Raw genomic sequence first — 18,199 nt, forward strand, 5'->3', positions numbered from 1 at the left:
CCACTACACCATTTGCGTTCCCTTTTTTCTTTTTGCAATAATAGCCTACGTAAATATTTACGTAGGCTAAAACGGCAAAAAAAGGGCGATGCAAAAGGTGGCCGCCGTAGCCGCCGCCATTTGTGTCTGCTGTTTTTTTTTGGGGGGGGGGGGGGGTTGCCATGATAGGCTACGTAAATACTTATGCAAATTGCGTCCCTGCGTTAGCCGTGATAGGCTACATAATTATTTACGTAGCCTATCATGGCCATAATGAGGAAACGAATGGTGGCCGCAGATGTGGGGGGGGGGGCTTTGTTCCGCCACGGATTTCGGGGGACCGAATGCACTGGCATTCGGCCTCACCAAGATCCGTGGCGGAATTCTCTGACATCCCTACACATCACATAGTTAAACTATGGCGTTCAGCAGCACAAGATGTAGCAATGGCCACCAACTTAGATGGCTTTTAAAAGGTATTAGACAAATGCAGCCATCAATAGCTATTGTTTTTTGATGGCTATACTACCTCCAGGATCAGAAGCAGCAGTTCCTGGAGAATAACAGCAGGAGAAACCTATTGCCCAAATGCCCTGGTTGGGGTTTTCTACATGAGGCATTTATCATGCACTCATCATTCCCTACTCACAGTTGTTTACGGGGGTTTTAGATGATTTTGTGACCCTCCAGTTTCGCTTCTGTGTCCAACCAGCATTTTTGGTGAGGTTTTTTTTTTAGAGCAGGCAAAATAGGGCATTTAATTGTGAAAGTGAAAGAAAATGTGATTTTCTCTTGTGTATTTGTGCTATTCTGCTATACCACAGTGCCACCTAGAGGTTATGTAGTGGAAAACAACACTACACGCAAGAGGGATCTTGGAATTGTTGTAGATCACAAGCTGAATATGAGCCAACAATGTGATGTGGCTGCAAAAAAGGCAAATGCTATTTTGAACTGCATTAATAGAAACACAGCTTCCAAATCCCGGGAAGTACTAGTCCCCCTCTACTCAGCACTGGTTAGGCCTCATCTGGAGTACTGTGTCCAGTTCTGGGCACCACACTTTCAGAAGGATGCTGGAGAGGGTTCAGAGGAGGGCAATGAAGATGATCAGGGGACTGGAAACAAAGCCCCATGAAGAGAGACTGAAAGAACTGGGCATGTTTAGCCTTGAGAAGAGAAGACTGAGGGGAGATAGGATAGTGCTCTTCAAGTACTTGAAAGGTTGTCACAGAGAAGAAGGCCAGGATCTCTTCTCCATCATCCCAGAATGCAGGACAAGGAATAATGGGCTCAAAATACAGGAGGCCAGATTCTGCCTGAACATCAGGAAAAACTTCCTGACTGTTAGAGCAATATGACAAGGGAACCCATTACCAAGGGAGGTGGTGGGCTCTCCCTCACTGGAGGCATTCAAGATGAGGCTGGACAACCAACTGCCAGGGATGCACTAAGCAGGGGGTTGGACTCGATGGTCTTATAGGCCCCTTCCAACCCTACAATTCTATGAAAAGCAGGAAAGGAAATGCTCTTCATGTAGTGCTGGGATATCAATTCTACAACGAAATATACTGGGATCGTCCGTTAATGTGTTGTGGGTGCAATCCTATGCATGTTTAGACAGAAAAAAGTCCTACAACTCCCAGCATGCCCCAGCCAATATGGCTGGCTGGGGAATGCTGGGAATTGTAGGACTTCTTTCTGTCTAAACATGCATAGGATTGTGTCTACAGCGGATTAACTACCAATTAACAGCCTCATGTAGAAAAGCGTGTTGTGAGCTTTCCACAGCTATCTGGCTGGCTACTGTGGAAGACAGGATGCTAGACTGAAATAGGCCTTATTTTTTCCTTTCTGGGAATGGAAATAAGAGCTCCTCATGGAAATCAATGGAGAAAATTAGGACTTTACTGTAGCTGTTGGATAGCTTTACTGTTGGATCCCAGTGAGTCCACTCAAAAACAAAAGGTAGTAACAAAGGGAATCAGTCAGTCATGTATTTGTTGAAAACCCATCAGTCAGCAAAACACACACATAAAAGATACAATTACCAATACAAAATATCAGCAAAGATGACAAATCAATATAAAATTACTTAAGGTGACTGCTCCAACATGATATAGTACATGTCTGTTGAGAATTTCTTCAGCAGCTTCTACAAAAAGTGATGTAAGACACAACAGCCAACAAAGAAAAGGTAGGGAGCAGCAACTTGAGTCTTACGTCATCTGAATGCTTTAAAACCAGTTTTAGTGTTTTGACATTTAAAAGTGCAACCCATGTGAGCCAATGGAGTATGAGTCTTCTGCATGCAACTGAGCAGCACTGGATTTGCCTTGGGCGAGGGTCTCAGGGGTCACACTCCCGCAACCTTAGTGGTGTTTTGTATGGGGGAGTTTTGGCTGAGGAGCCAAACCAACCTCAACTCTGTTCTGCAATATTAATAATGCACTACATCGCAAGGCTGTCATAACCTTCTCTCTCTCAGCACAGCCTCTCAGACTTCAATAGTACTATAACAAGAAGACTTCATTGCAGGGTTGTGGTATGCTGCTTTCTCAGCCTGATCCCCATCTGGCAAAGTGAAGGTAACAGCACCGGACAACACTACAGAGTTGTCTTAAGCTATGCTCTCACACTCAGCTGACCCTCAACCTGTAATGGGGGTATAATACCCCTGGGCTACATGCAGGGTTGTTGTACAACACTCAGTCTCAGCCTGACTCCTAACCTGCAATATTAACAATAGGGTATGTGGCAGAGCCCTTGTAAGCCACTCTCTTCCCACTGTAGAGCCCTCAACCAACCGGCAATAGTGTGCGCAGGCGTATGGGAAGCAAGACCCAATTTATTTGGGGGTTGGACTCGATGGCCTTGTAGGCCCCTTCCAACCCTACTATTCTATGACTTGTTGTTCAGTTGTTCAGTCATGTCCGACTCTTTGCGGTCCCATGGACCATAGCACGCCAGGCCTTCCTGTCCTGCGTTCTCTCCCGGAGCGTGCTCAAGTCCATATTCATTGCATCAGTGATGCTATCTAGCCATCTCATCCTCTGCCTTCCCCTTCTCCTTTTGCCTTCAGTCTTTCCCAGCATCAGGGTCTTTTCCAGAGAGCTTTCTCTTCGCATCAGGTGGCCAAAATATTTGAGCTTCAGCTCCAGTATCTGTCCTTCCAATGAGCACTCAGGGTTGATTTCCTTTAAGATGGACTGATTGGCCCTCCTTGCAGTCCAGGGGACTCGTAAGAGTCTTCTCCAGCACCACAGTTTGAAAGCATCAATTCTTCGGCGCTCAGCCTTCCTTATAGTCCAGCTCACACAGCCATACGTTACTACTGGGAAAACCATAGCTTTGATTAGACGGACCTTTGTCGGCAAGGTGATGTCTCTGCTTCTTACTATGCTGTCTAGGTTTGCCATAGCTTTCCTCCCAAGGAGCAAGCGTCTTTTAATTTCATGGCTACAGTCACCGTCTGCAGTGATCTTAGAGCCCAAGAAAGTAAAATCTGTCACTGCTTCCATTTCTTCCCCTTCCATATGCCAGGAAGTGATGGGGCCAGATGCCATGATCTTAGTTTTTTTAATGTTGAGTTTCAAACCAGCTTTTGTCCTCTCCTCTTTCACCCTCAACAAGAGGCTCTTTAGATCCTCTTTGCTTTCTGCCATTAGGGTGGTATCGTCTGCGTATCTGAGGTTGTTGATAATTCTCCTGGCAATCTTAATTCCGACCTGTGATTCATCCAACCCAGCGTTTCTCATGATGTACTCTGCATATAAGTTAAATAAGCAGGGTGACAATATGCAGCCTTGTCATACTCCTTTCCCAATTTTGAACCAATGGTTGTTCCATGTCCAGTTCTTACTGTTGCTTCTTGACCCTGGTACAGGTTTCTCAGGAGACAGGTAAGGTGGTCTAGTACCCCCATCTCTTTCAGAATTTGCAACAGTTTGTTGTGATCCACACAATCAAAGGCTTTAGCATAGTCAATGAAGCAGAAATAGACGTTTTTCTGGAATTCTCTTGCTTTCTCCATGATGCAGCGAATGTTGGCGATTTGATCTCTAGTTCCTCTGCCTCTTCAAAACCCAGCTTGTACTTCTGGTAGTTCTTGGTTCACATACTGCTGAAGCCTAGCTTGTAGGATTTTGAGCATCACCTTGCTGCCATGTGAAATGAGCACAATTGTACGGTAGTTTGAACACTCTTTGGCGTTGCCCTTCTTTGGAATTGGAATGTAAACTGACCTTTTCCAGTCTTGTGGCCACTGTTGAGTGTTCCAAATTTGTTGGCATATTGAGTGCAGCACCTTAACAGCATCATCTTTTAGGATTTTAAATAGCTCAGCTGGAATGCTGTCATCTCCGCTAGCTTTGTTGTTACTAATGCTTCCTAAGGCTGACTTGACTTCACTCTCGAGGATGTCTGGCTCAGGTTCAGTGACCGCACTATCATGGCTATCAGGGACATTAATATCTTTCCGGTATAGTTCTTCTGTGTATTCTTTCCACCTCTTCTTAATCTCATCTGCTTCTGTTAGGTCCCTGCCTTCTTTGTCCCTTATCATGCCCGTCTTTGCACAAAACGTTCCCTTGAGATCTCCAATTTTCTTGAAGAGATCTCTAGTCTTTCCCATTCTGTTGTTTTCCTTGATTTCTTTGCATTGTTCATTTAAGAAGGCCTTCTGGTCTCTCCTTGCTATTCTCTGGAACTCTGCATTCAGTTGGATATATCTTCCCCTTTCTCCCTTGCTTTTCGTGTCCCTTCTTTCCTCAGCTACTTGTAAAGCCTCCTCAGACAGCCACTTGGCTTTCTTGCATTTCTTTTCCTTTGGGATGGATTGAGTTGCTGCCTCCTGAACAATGTTACGGACCTCCATCCATAGTTCCTCAGGCACTCTGTCTATCAGGTCTAATCCCTGAAATCTATTCGTCACCTCCACCGTATATTCATAAGGGATATGACTGAGGTCATACCTGAATGGTTTAGTGGTATTCCCTACGTTCTTCAATTTAAGCCGAAATTTTGCAACAAGAAGCTCATGATCTGAGCCACAGTCAGCTCCAGGTCTTGTTTTTACTGAGTGAATAGAGCTTCTCCATCTTTGGCTGCAAAGGACATAATCAATCAGATTTCGATATTGACCATCTGGTGATGTCCATGTGCAGAGTCGCCTCTTGTGCTGTTGGAAAAGAGTGTTTGCTATGAGCAGTGTGTTCTCTTGGCAAAACTCTATTAGCCTTTGTCCTGCTTCATTTTGTACACCAAGGCCATGCTTACCTGTTATCCCGGTGATTTCTTGACTTCCTACTTTAGCATTCCAATCCCCTATGATGAAGAGGACATCTTTTTTTGGTGTTAGTTCTAGAAGGTGTTGTAGGTCTTCATAGAACCGATCAACCTCAGCTTCTTCGGCATCAGTGGTTGGGGCATAGACTTGAATTACTGTGATGTTGAATGATTTGCCTTGGATTCGTACTGAGATCATTCTATCGTTTTTGAGACTGTACCCCAGTACTGCTTTTCCCACCCTTTTGTTGACTATGAGTGCTGCTCCATTTCTTCTAAGGGATTCTTGCCCACAGTAGTAGATATAATGGTCACCTGAATTAAATTCGCCCATTCTTTGTCCATTTTAGTTCGCTGATTCCCAAGATGTCGACGTTCAATCTTGCCATCTCATGTTTGACCACCTCCAGCTTACCTTGATTCATTGATCTGACATGCCAGGTTCCTAGACAATATTGTTCTTTACAGCATCGGATTTTCTTTTCACCACCAGACACATCCACAGCTGAGTGTCCTTTCGGCTTTGGCCCAGCCGCTTCACTCTTTCTGGCGCTACTTGGAATTCTATAACTACTGTTCTATGATTCTATTTCCAAAATGAACTCCTCCCTTTGCTTCTTTGCTGCTACGTTTACGGGGATAAAAGGCACGCTGATGTCCCTTCCCATCACAGCTTCGCTAAAATCATAGAATCATAGAACAGTAGGGTTGGAAGGGGCCTACAAGGCCATCCAGTCCAATCCCCTGCTCAATGCAGGAATCCAAGTCAGAGCAAAATCTTGAATGTGTCCATTGATTTCTATGGGCGACTCTCACATCGGTCCCTGGGGACGTTTAAAGAGGGCTTCTCAACGGGAAGCAGGAAATACCCTGTCCAGACAAGGGAGATGTCTTCCCCTCCCTCTCTCTCCCTCCCTTTCCGCTATCTCTGCATTCAAAGTCTATGGTTGCTTTTTCACCACAGAGGTGACACGGCATAGAGCGGCACCCCTCTCCTCCCATAGAAACCCCTAGCAACGACGCACGGCCGAGCGTAGCGCGCCAGCCTCGTCGAGCCGGTCGGAAACCGCCGCGGAGGAGGAAGGTTCCGCCGCGCCGGAAGCGAGGGGCGTTTGCGGCGGGGCGCGGCGCGGCGCGGCGCGGCGCAGGGAAGCGTCGGCGCGGGCTGAGGGGAGGCGGCGCGGCGGCGAGCGAGCGGGCGAGCGAAGAGGATGAACAACAAATTCGACGCGTGAGTCGCGGGCGCCGCGGCCTTCTCGGCAGGGCCCTCGCTTTGAACGGCTCCGCCCGCCCCCAGCGGCCGCTCTGCGGCGGTGTGGGAGCCCCGCGCGCCGGGAAGGAGCGAGGGGAGCAGGGAGCCCGCCCAGAGCAGGCGCCTGCGGGCCCTGGCAGAGCCGCCCGGGGGCCCCGGCGCGCGGCTTGTCGCCTGCGGGGGTGGGGAGAAGCTGCGACTGCCCCCCAGCTCTTACAGGCGGGGGCCCCGGCCTCCTCCTCGGCCGCCGCGCGCTGAGCGTAGTGCGGAGTTGTCCGTGGGGCGGCCGCGAAGGCGCCTGGCCGCGCAGGGGGCCACCGGCCCAGCGTCGCCTCCGCAGGCTGGCAGCGGCTCTCCGGGGTTTCAGGCCTTGCCGGGTCTTTGCTAGCTCCACCTGGAGATGCTGGGGATTGAACCGGGGACCTCCGGGGCGTAGCACGCTGCACGGACGACCCTGCCCGGCAGCGGCGGCTCTCCAGGGTTTCGGGCAGGAATATTTCCAACCCTACCTGGAGGTGCCAAAGGTCAGAATGGGGACCTTCTGCACCCACGGCGGGTGGTGTGCCTGTTCTTTGCAGCCGGGGCGGGGGCGGGGGCGTTCGTGGAGAAAAAATAGTGTTGGCTGTTATCCTGAAGCACTGGCGGGTTACAGGCACGTAGGGTAGACAGGAGAGCCTTGTGGCACCCGAAGGACTGGCGGGTGTGTTATGGCACGCACTTCCTCGTGCGTCTGATGCACGTAGGCGCCACGTTACGAAGGCAAGCCCGTGCAGCAACAAAAGTGCCATGAGACTCTGTTGTGTTTGGAGAGGGACTGTACCTCAGTGGTGGGGCACAAGCTAGGCATGCGGGAGGTATCAGGTTGAATCCCCTGCATCTGCAAGGATCAGGTAGCAGCTGATGGGCAAAGTCTCTCTCTGGCTGAGACCCTGGAGGACAGCTCCAATCAGCGTAGACTGGCCTTCGTCAACATAGCACCCACCAGATGTTTTGGAGTACAGCTCCCATCAGCCCAGATCATTGGCCGTGCTATTTGGGGCTGATGGTAGTCGTAGTCCAAAACATATAGAGCGCACCATGCTGAGCCAGGCTGGAGCAGACAATACTGGCCTAGATGGAACTATCTAGCAGCTTCCAACGTTCCTATGCTTTTGGTGCAACAAAGGAACAGCAGCTGCTTCTTTGGATGTGGTTAAAATATAGGATGTAATTCCAAAAGGTTTAGGGGGAGCAGATGCCAAGGAGGACAGCAAGGTTCCTCTACTTTTAATAGTCATTAGTATTAAATAATTAATTTAATACTCAGTAGTATTAAAGGCAAAACTGAAGTACTTTGGCCACATAATGAGGAGACAGGATACCCTGGAGAAGATGCTGATGCTAAGGAAAGTGGAAGGCAAAAGGAAGAGGGGCCAGCCAAGGGCAAGGTGGATGGATGATATTCTGGAGGTGACAGACTTGACCTTGGGGGAGCTGGGGGTGGCAACGGCCAACAGGAAGTTCTGGCGTGGGCTGGTCCATGAAGTCACGAAGGGTCGGAAGCGACTGACCAAATAAACAACAGAAGAAGAGATTTTAGCAGGTGCAGCTTCTCACATGGGTGACAAGTCACTCCTGTCAAAATACCTTCTGCTACACAACAATTAATGGCATGCTGTTTGCATTGAGCCACCCGGCTTATTTCTAAACACATATGTTAATTTGGATGGTATAGAAAGCAAAGGGTTTGGGGAAGAAGATCTTAAGTGACTTTTCTCCATTCAGCAGTGTCAGTAGCATGTATTTTGTATTGCCTGATATTGGGAAATAATCCTGTCTGAAACCCTGGAGATCTGCTACCAGTCAGTGTTGGCAACACTGAGCTAGATTGACCAATTGCCTGACTCAGTATAAAGCAACCTCTTATGTTCCTAATAATGTGCAAGGCACTGTACAAAGGCAGAAATGGGGCATAGGAAGAAGTAACATGAAGGATGCAGGGTACATTGAAGTAGTAGCAGTAAGTAATGAATGTGTTGTGGTCCAGGCACGATGGTGCACAATCACATTTTGAAAAGAACTCTGAAGGAAAAAGTTGTGCATGGATGAATGCTGGATTGGAGGTTGCTTATGGCAAAGGAACAATATTTCATTTATTTATACTCTGCCATCAATGTGCATGGTGCCTTGTTTTTTGGTTATTGAGCTAAGTAGGGATACCGTGTATAGGTGTTCTTATGCAAGTCCTAGAATTCTCCAAGCCAAAATGGGAGAATTGGGGTGCTTGATTTTAAAGGAAAACCCAGATATAGTGGGCAGTACATAAACCTGGTAGAGTGGAGAGAACCAGTGGGATACGGTCATCTCTGGATATAAACTCTATAGGAAGGACAGGGAAGGGCATACGGGGGGGGGGGGTTGCCCTGTACGTCAAAGAGGGCATAGTGTCAAGCAGACTAGAAGACCTAAAGGGATAGGCTTTTCCACAGAAGAGCTTTGGGTGACAATACCAGGCTCCAAAACCAATTTAGGGCTAGGAACATGCTATCAACCCCCAGACCAGAATGCTCAGAGTGACCTTGAGATGGAAACGAAATCAGGGAGGTCTCCAAACAAGGAAAGGTTGTAATAATGAGTGACTTCAATTACCCCCACATTGATTGGATACATGCATGTTCCAACCCTGACAAAGAGGTTAAATTTTTCGATGCCCTAAACGGTTGTGCCCTAGAACAGTTGGTCATGGAACCGACCAGAGGGGAGGCGACCTTGGGTTTAATCCTAAGTGGTGTCACCCAGGTCCTAGTATGAGATGTTGTTGAACCACTTGGAAACAGTGAATTTCTGAATGCTATCATATTTAATATATAATTGAGTGGAAAATTGCCCAGGAAGTCCAATGCAGTCACATTTGACTTCAAAAGAGGAAACCTCTAAAATGAGGGAACTGGTGAAAAGGAAGTTAAAAGGGGGAGTCAAGAGGATTAAAACCCTTCAGAATGCTTGGAGATTTCGCAAAACCACAATAATAGAAGCCCAGCTAAAATGTATACCACAGGTTAGGAAAGGTAGCACCAAGTCCAAGAGGTCTTCAGCATGGTTAATGAGCAGTGTTAAGGGAGCTAGTAAAGAAAAGAGAGCTTCCTTCAGAAAATGGAGGTCTTGCCCAAGTGAGGAAAACAAAAGGGAGCACAAGCTTGCACAAAGGCAATGCAAGCAGACAATGTTGTTGTTTATTCGTTCAGTCTCTTCCAACTCTTTGTGACTTCATGGACCAGCCCACGCCAGAGCTTCCTGTCGGCCGTTGCCACCTCTAGCTCCCCCAAGGTCGAGCCCGTCACTTCCAGAATATCATCCATCCATCTTGCCCTTGGTCAGCCCCTCTTCCTTTTGCCTTCCACTTTCCCTAGCATCAGCACCTTCTCCAGGGTATCCTGTCTTCTCATTATGTGGCCAAAGTACTTCAGTTTTGCCTTTAAGATGCAAAAAAGCATTTTGAAGAGCATATCGCTAACAACATCAAGGCCAACAATAAAGAATTCTTTGAATGTATCAGAAGCAGAAAACCAGCTAGGGAGGCAGTTGAACCATTGGATGATAATGGAGTTAACCGAGAACTGAAGGAGGACAAGGAGATTGCAGAGAAGCTGAATTAATTCGTTTCATCTGTCTTCACTGCACAAGATATAGGACGGATACCTGTGCCTGAACTGATGTTTTCAGGAAGGGAGTCTGAGGAACTGAGGCAAATAGCAGTGACAAAAGTTGAAGTTCTCAACCTTATTGATAAATTGAAAGCAAATAAATCACCAAGCCCAGACAGTATCCATCCTAGAGTTCTCAAAGAACTGAAATATGAAATTGCTGATCTTCTAACCAAAATATGCAACATGTCCCTAAGATCAGCCTCTATACCAGAGGACTGGAAGATGGCCAATGTAACACCAATTTTCAAAAAGGGATCCGGGGGATTGCGGAAATTATGGGCCCATTAGCTTAACATCTGTTCTGGGTAAATTGGTTGAAGGCATTATTAAAGATAAAATTAGTACGCATATAGAAGGACAAGCCCTGCTGAAAAAGAATCAACACGGCTTCTGCAAAGGTAAGTCCTGTCTCACTAACCTTTGAGAGTGTCAGTAAACATGTAGATGGGGTGATCCAGTAGATATTCTTTACTTGGACTTCCAAAAGGCTTTTGACCAAGTCCCTCACCAAAGACTCCTGAGCAAACCTAGCCGTCATGGAATAAGAGGACAGGTCCTCTTATGGATCAGTAACTGGTTAAAGAACAGAGAGCAGGAATAAGTGGTAAATTCTCCCAATGGAGGGAAGTAAATAGTGGGGTCCCACAGGGATCCGTATTAGGACCAGTGCTTTTCAACCTGTTCATAAATGATCTGGAATGAGGAGTGAGCAGTGAAGTGGCCAAGTTTGCAGATGATACCTAATTATTTAGGGAGGTTAAAACAGAAAGGGATTGTGAGAAGCTCCAAATGGATCTCCAAACTGGGAGAATGGGCATCTAAATGGCAAATGTGGTTCAATGTAAGCAAATGTGAAGTGATGCACGTTGGGTCAAAAAATCCCAACTTCAAGTATAGCTGAAGGGATCTGAGTTAGTGGTGACTGACCAGGAAAGAGATCTTGGGGTTGTGGTGGACAGCTCAATGAAGATGTCAACCCATTGTGCGGCTGCTGTAAAAAAGGGTAACTCCGTGTTAGGCATAATTAGAAAAGGAACTGAGAATAAAGCTGCCAATATTGTACTGCCCCTATACAAATCTATGGTGCGGCCACACTTGGAATACTGTGTCCAGTTCTGGTCACCACACCTAAAAAAAGATATTGTAGAGCTGGAAAAAGTGCAAAAAGGGAAACTAAAATGATCAAAGGGCTGGAACGTCTCCCCTATGAGAGAGGGTTACAACAGCTGGGATTGTTTAGCTTGGAAAAAAGGAGGGTCAGGGGAGACATGATAGAGGTCTACAGAATTATGCATGGTTTGGAGAATGTGGAGAGGGAGACATTTTTCTCCCTCTCTCAAAATACTAAAACCCTAGAGTCATCCTATGAATAACCCTTGAGTTGCAACCCTTGGAACTTAATAGTGTGCTCTGAAACAACAGAGGACGTTGCTTCTGAGCTTGATTGGGTGGAGGATCAGATGTGTCTCCCTTCATGGTAGGGAGGTACGGGGTAAAACATGGGTTGTTGTTGTTCAGTCGTTAAGTCGTGTCCGACTCTTCGTGACCCAATGGACCATAGCACCCCAGGCCTTCCTGTCCTCCGCTCTTTCCCGGAGTGTGCTCAAGTTCATAAAACAAGGGTACATAAAATCAAAAAAGGGATCCTCATACTTTCATATGATTTTTAAAGGGGAGACCCACAAAACCAGTATCCAGTCACAGAGCACATCTCCCTCCACTGACTGAAGTAAAAAATATACATCTGCCACCAGCCTACAATCCTGCATTTAAAATGGGGTTTTCTGCTTCTGTTTTAAATGCAGGATCACAACTGCCTTTACACACGCTCCCTTACCAACCTCCCCTTCCCCCCTTCCTTCTCCCTGTAGCTTAGCTTCTGCTGTAGGGTTTTTTTTTTCTCGCAGCCCCAATCCTGGGCACTTACTTACTTGGGAGTAAGCCACATTGAACTCAGTGGCGCTTACTTCTGATTACTTCTGAGTAGACATAAGATCACCCTGTAAGTCTGCAACCCTCGAGTTGCAACCCTTGGCACTTTATAGGGTGCTCTGAAACAACAGAGGACGTTGCTTCTGAGCTTGGTTGGGTGGAGGATCAGATGTGTCTCCCTTCATTGCAGGGAGGCATTTTACCCTCTTCTCCCTCCGATTGAGAAATGCAGAGGCAGGAGACACAATCGGCAGGCATTTGTCCCAGTGATAGGCTAATGGCACCTGCCATTAGTGTATCACCTTCAGCTCCGCACAAAATCCTCCAGAGCTGGAGGTAAGTGATGCCATTCTGCTGCGGAATCCAGAGGTCAGATTCTCTGGAATCTGGCCTCATTTGAGTCCACAGCAGAATTCTCTGACATCCCCAGTATGGTATAAAACCCATTGTAGCCCTTGGCTCTGTGTTCAGAGAAGCTGTTTGATCCAACCATTGGGTACGCCTATGTGCTGTAAGTCCTCAATAAAGTCTCCTTGCAAGCAAACCTGGATCTGGCTTATTATCTTGGCACCTCCAAACTTTAGCAGCCCGTGGCCAGGGTAATACACCTATATACACCAGTTGCTGGGGAACATGGCTGGGAAGGTGCTGTTGTGCTCATACTCTCCTTGTGGGTTCCTGGTCGACAGCTGGTTGCCATTGTGTGAACAGAATGCTGGACTAGGTGGACCCTTGCTCTGAACCAGCATGGCTCTTCCTATGTTCTTAAGTTAACAGGCCCTTGGCCTCAAGGCATTTATAATTTTATATTAACCAAAGGGCAGATGACAGTAGCAAGGGACGAACGAGAACAAATGGAGCTGCGCAGGCTTAAGCTGTTGTTATAGCCCATTTTATGGATTAAGGGGTTAAGCCAAAGGCCTCATAGAAACCCTAGAGGGAGAACTATGTACATGCCCAAGGAAGAAGTTCCAGGAATAAGGAGCAGCAGGAGGGAATGGGCAAAGTTTTTCATGAGAACAGGAGAACTTCAGGGGCCTGAAGGTAGTAGAGCTGCCGGAGCAGAGGTGATGGGCAGCAGGATAGAAGGCACAAATTGCAGGTGGATGACGGGAACAAGGAAGAGGTGCAGTTAGGGGCAGCCTTAAATGTAAGAACTGTGAGTATGAAGTTGATGGTGGGGGGAAAGTAACAGACCCTGAAGAGGAGAGACCTCTGGAATCCCTTTTTACTTTTGGTTTGGAAAGTAATTAAACCAACTATTAGTAAGATAAGGTAGATATCTTTAAAAAGGCTCCCACTGTTTGAAAGCTATCATTACTTCCAAATTGAGACTACTGTGAGAATCTAAGGGTAACAGTCCAGCAGGTGTTACTGCTGTATGACTGTGCAGATGTTTGAGTGATTGGGACTTTAATAATTCAGCCAAATATTTTGGCCATGTAAGTAGAGCTTGTGCTGGCTGAAATTCTGCTACGTATTAGCCCACACCATCAGAAAATTGTGACATCTTTAAAACGGATTTTTTTAAAAAAAACTTGCTCCAAAGGAAAAGAGAGAAATGGGGAAAACTTCTGCTAAAAGTACCAACTTAGTTTTGGATAAAAAGACTGAAAAAGCATATTGTGTGGGTAAGGATCCAGGGCCCACCTAAAAGCAGCACTTTCAGATTTGTGGAGGTGGTAGTGTTCAAATATACTTGTGTACATAGATACTACTTGCTTCTAGTTCATCTCCAGGTTCAATTCAAAGTGCTGGTTTTGACCTTTAAAGCCTTAAGTGGCCTGAGGCTGGGATATCTAAAAGACCACCTTCTCCTGCAGGAGCCTGCCCATCCATTAATATCTTCATTGCAAACCCTTTTCCACTTGTCTCCGTCTTAGGTGGTGGCAACGACTGGAAATAAGGCCTTCTCAGTGATGGCATCCAGATTATGGAAAGTCTGCCATAGTCATGGCTGCCTAGCATGTTCATTACTACCTTCGTATAATACCCGTTTCCCAGGGTCCTATCATGTAGTGTGTGATGCAGAAACAAATATCTAGGTGGAATTATTGGTCCCATTATGTTCTGTGAGACAAACCAAGTAGGCTGCAATCTTGGACACAACTGAGAAGAGGCAAAACCTGAGCTTTACTCCAGACACCAAGATAACTGGGAGCAGGTTTAGCCCCCACCTCAAAATGGTGTCCCTTAGCTTAACCCTTTTCTCATATAATGACTGCCATTTACTTATTATTGTCATCATCTTTTCTTAAGGAGCTCAGGACAACATACATAGTTCCCCTTTTTTATCCTCACAGCAGTCCTGCAGGGTAGGTTAAGCTAAGAGAGAGTGACCAGTCCAAGGTCATTTAGTAAGCTTTGTTGCTAAGCAGAAATTTGAACCAGGTTCTCCCCAGTCCACGTTGGATGCCAACCATCATTCTATGCTGTTGGGGGTGGGAATCTGACTTTTGGGACACTGTGGTGGTGGGAGTAAAACCTGCCCTTAGCAATGAGTGGCATGTTTTGTACTGGAAGGGAGCCCATAGAGCGTACGCAGGAGTCCCTGCGCTTTGAGTCTTCTCTCCATGGGCACCCCACCTTTCAGTGATGGGCATTTTGCAAGTTGTGAAGGAAAGAGGAATCCCTTAAAAAGCAAAGAAAGATGGCGAGGAAAGGGCAGGCTCCTGCCAAGAAGGAACAAGAGGGCTCTAATGAAAGGATAGTGTTATTCCCGTGTGGATTTTATATTTATATAACAGCCTCCGATGTGAGACTGTCAGTTCCTTTTTAAATCCTTTTCCCCAATAGCCTGTCTGATGTGTGGACACTTAAGTTTTCTCTCGAAACTGAAGACGGCGGCAGCCATGTGCTTTCAAACTGATTCTTTTCTTTCCTTCGTTGCTAGTCTGAAGGATGATGACAGTGGAGATCATGACCAGAATGAAGAGAACAGCACACAGAAAGATGGTGAGAAGGAAAAAAATGATAGAGACAAACCCCAAAGTAGCAGCAAGAGGAAGGTATGTTCCTGCTCTTTATTGTAGACCAGATTGTAATGTGTAGTGGAGGATTCTGAGTGTGAATTGTTAGCCTATAGCTACAGGGTCAGGAGAACATCTGTGGATAATTCTGATTAAGATCCTCCTGGCTTCCATGCCATTCTCCTCCTCGTTAAAAATGCAAAATGAATTATTTTGAATTAATTATGCAGGTCATGTGCAATACCATTATTCCATCTTCACAAATCTGACAGATGAAGAGTTGATCCAGTTTATAATCTGTAGTTCCAACATTTTTATGTCACACTTTAGTGTGAACAAGAAACAGGACGCAGGGATAGGCATGATTTTTAAAGGCTGGGGTCACCGGGACAGGGAACAGAATCAGTCCCCCAACTCCAGTGGTTTTCCCTAAGGGCACCCCTTTATATTCTCCACACATCAGTAAATGACTGTCATTTATTCCTATGGGGAGAACTAAGCTCTGTGCATGAAGAAACTTGTCAGGGGAGCAAACATGCTCATCATGCCTGATGCTGTCGGAGGTCTGCAGGGGTCCCAGGCCTCACTGACATGGGACTGTATCTTGTCCCTGCCAAGGTCCCTTGCAATATACAAGCCCCCTTTCTGCATGCATGTACTATCTGTCATAATGAAAGGCATTTTGCTAGCACTGGATAAAGTTGAAATTAGACCTGTTAAAATGCCCTGTTGCTCTATAGTGAGCTCCTTGACCCCACCTGGCACAGGGCACACCAGCTTCCAGTGCGGCCTCTGTAGCCCGTCTTCTCTTAGTGTCTCTTAGTGAACTCACTCCTTGCACCATGACCCAGGACTGCTGCCTCTCAGGTCCACCCTCCTGCGCATCGCCTGTGATTTTTTGGCTCTCTGCACCACAGTGAGACCAAGATTGTTCCTAGCTTTGAGTTACACCTCACCATACCTGGGTTAGATGCTTTTCTTTTGTTACAGACCCATCAGAGCTGGAGCTCCTGCTCCATTTGAAAGGGACACATGGTTGTCTTTTCAGACAGATAGTCTGGGACCTTTTGCATTTGGTCTGTGCCATTCTGTAAAGTATGTGCTTCTCAAGGTCCTTTCACTTACTTAAATGTAATCCAGTCAACGCCCCCCTTTCTGGCACTCCAAGGCAATTCCTTCGAAGGGCTTGTGAATTCTTTACTTATATGTATAGCACCATCTAAGTACACGGCACTTTGCACAGGTCGGGTCCCTGCCCCAAGGGGCTTGCACTCTAAAGTTTATGTGGCATTTAGCCCAGGATAGTTAGCATCCTGTCCTCCCACATGCACAAAGAGGGGCTTCAATTGAAGCCTTGACTAACACCTGTTGGGAATGGGCTGTATCCATCCTGCAGGCTTCCAGTTACTGAGGTAAATTAGCTGTGACCCCCTTGGCAGAACCACCATGCACTTGAGACATAATGCGTGTGCAGGCCCGAGAGAAGAGAATAGCTTTCTCCTTTAGAAAAATAATCTCTTTCTGCATACAAGCTACGTATTCAAGACTGCATCACACTCTGACATGACCAAGAACTGGAACCAAAGGAGGCTATGTAGAGGAAGGGCCAAGGCTCTGCAGAGAGGATCCGGCTTGCGTTTCCATGGATCCTGTTAAGTTCTGTGAGGCAAAGGAAATAGGCTGGAATTGGGAAGGAAAAAAATGTTGATGAGCACTCAGCAAAGCAGAACACATCCAGATTTGTTCCTCTACCTCCCTGAAACATGCAGGCTCTCTTCCTCCCCCATCTCAGAATAACAGGTATTTTGCTAGTTGTATATAAAGGCCAGCAACCCAGATTTCATCACACTCGAGTGTACCCAAGAAGCTAAACCCAGGCTGGGGCTAAATAGGAGCAAGCTTGGCTCTCTGTGTCTGGGATCACCCGGGGTTAGCTCCTATCAAGTGCATTCTTTCAGTTTTCTACATAGGAGTGGTAGAAGCCATTCACCAGAGCAACCAGAGTGCTCCATCTGGGGAGACAGTTGGTAGTAAGAGAGAACCAGTCCTCTGGACCCAGTGAAAGGGGTCCCATCTGGGCAGTGAGGGAGGGGACACTCCAGGAGCAGAAGAATTGCCCACAGAGACCCACTGAATTCCTTCTGGGCTTCTTTCAATATACAGTCCCATCCCCTACATACACCCTGATCGTCACAGTGGTAGATATTTTGCAAGTATTGGAGGGGCTGCAAACTCCAGCACTGCCCGTATTAAAAGCCTGTGATTAGGGTGGGAGGGAGGGGTCTTTTGTGCCTAGAGTCATTTCCTTGCAGCTGTTTCTGGGGAGGAAGAGGGTAAAAACCAGATTCTCTTGGTTTTCCCTTGGTTTATTGGGAGCTGAGTATGCTGCTGTTTTGACCTGGCAATGCTAGAAGGTGAACACCATTGTTACAATGTTGTACAAATTGCCGACATTTGGTTTTGTTTATTCGCTTTAAAACCTTGTGTAGGGTTCTTTGACTCACCTTGCTTCCATCTGTTTTCCTTGCTCAGAGGAGGAATAGATTTTCCGTTGCTTCACAGGGTCTTGTGTTTTTTCTTTTCTTTTAAGATCCATTATCCTACAGTTGGAGACATGTAAAGGCATGTAGGCAGAGTTCATGAACTGGCCCTTGTCTGATGAGTTGCTTTTAAGAAACGCAAAATGTCCCTCATGGGGCTCATCCTCTTCCAGCTCGGAGAAACTCAAGCACACTGAGGACCGCTAATCTCTTACTTGAAGTATAGTCAATTCCTGCCGACTAATGGTCTGTTTCAGGCTATTAACAGAGATGGAATTTCACGAGGAAAATGAGGCTAAACTTCTTTCACGCTCTGTGATGGCAGGAACGGGACAGGCTTTGAATGCTGCAAATGTCTCTTTCAGTCTTCTCTTTAGAGAAATGCATAAGGATAAATGAGTGTTTCAATTCCACACACAGGCTGTGGTTCCAGGGCTGGCTGAGCACCCCCTGCAGTATAATTACACCTTCTGGTACTCCAGACGGACACCCGGGAGGCCCACCAGCTCTCAGAGTTACGAACAGAACATCAAGCAAATTGGCACCTTCGCCTCC

General features: G+C 46.7%; 1 protein-coding gene across 5 annotated transcripts in view; it reads left to right on the forward strand.

Moving 5' to 3' along the window:
* The first annotated feature begins 6,357 nt into the window (after positions 1 to 6,357).
* EIF4E2 (eukaryotic translation initiation factor 4E family member 2) overlaps positions 6,358 to 18,199 on the forward strand; it is a 35,861-nt gene continuing 24,019 nt past the window's right edge. For 3 of the 5 annotated variants that reach the window (XM_084847701.1, XM_084847702.1, XM_084847700.1), the window contains exons 1-3: positions 6,358 to 6,496; positions 15,029 to 15,143; positions 18,065 to 18,199. In XM_084847701.1, coding sequence (XP_084703827.1) covers positions 6,477 to 6,496; positions 15,029 to 15,143; positions 18,065 to 18,199 — 270 coding nt within the window. In that variant the 5' untranslated portion in view covers positions 6,358 to 6,476. Of the gene's footprint in view, positions 6,497 to 14,842; positions 15,144 to 18,064 lie in introns of those variants that run through there. The other 2 variants (XM_084847699.1, XM_084847698.1) reach the window with 1 other exon arrangement.

This window comes from Heloderma suspectum, chromosome 3, assembly GCF_057233095.1.
Source record: "Heloderma suspectum isolate Gila_16-S chromosome 3, 16-S_ref, whole genome shotgun sequence".
Lineage (NCBI taxonomy): Eukaryota > Metazoa > Chordata > Lepidosauria > Squamata > Helodermatidae > Heloderma > Heloderma suspectum.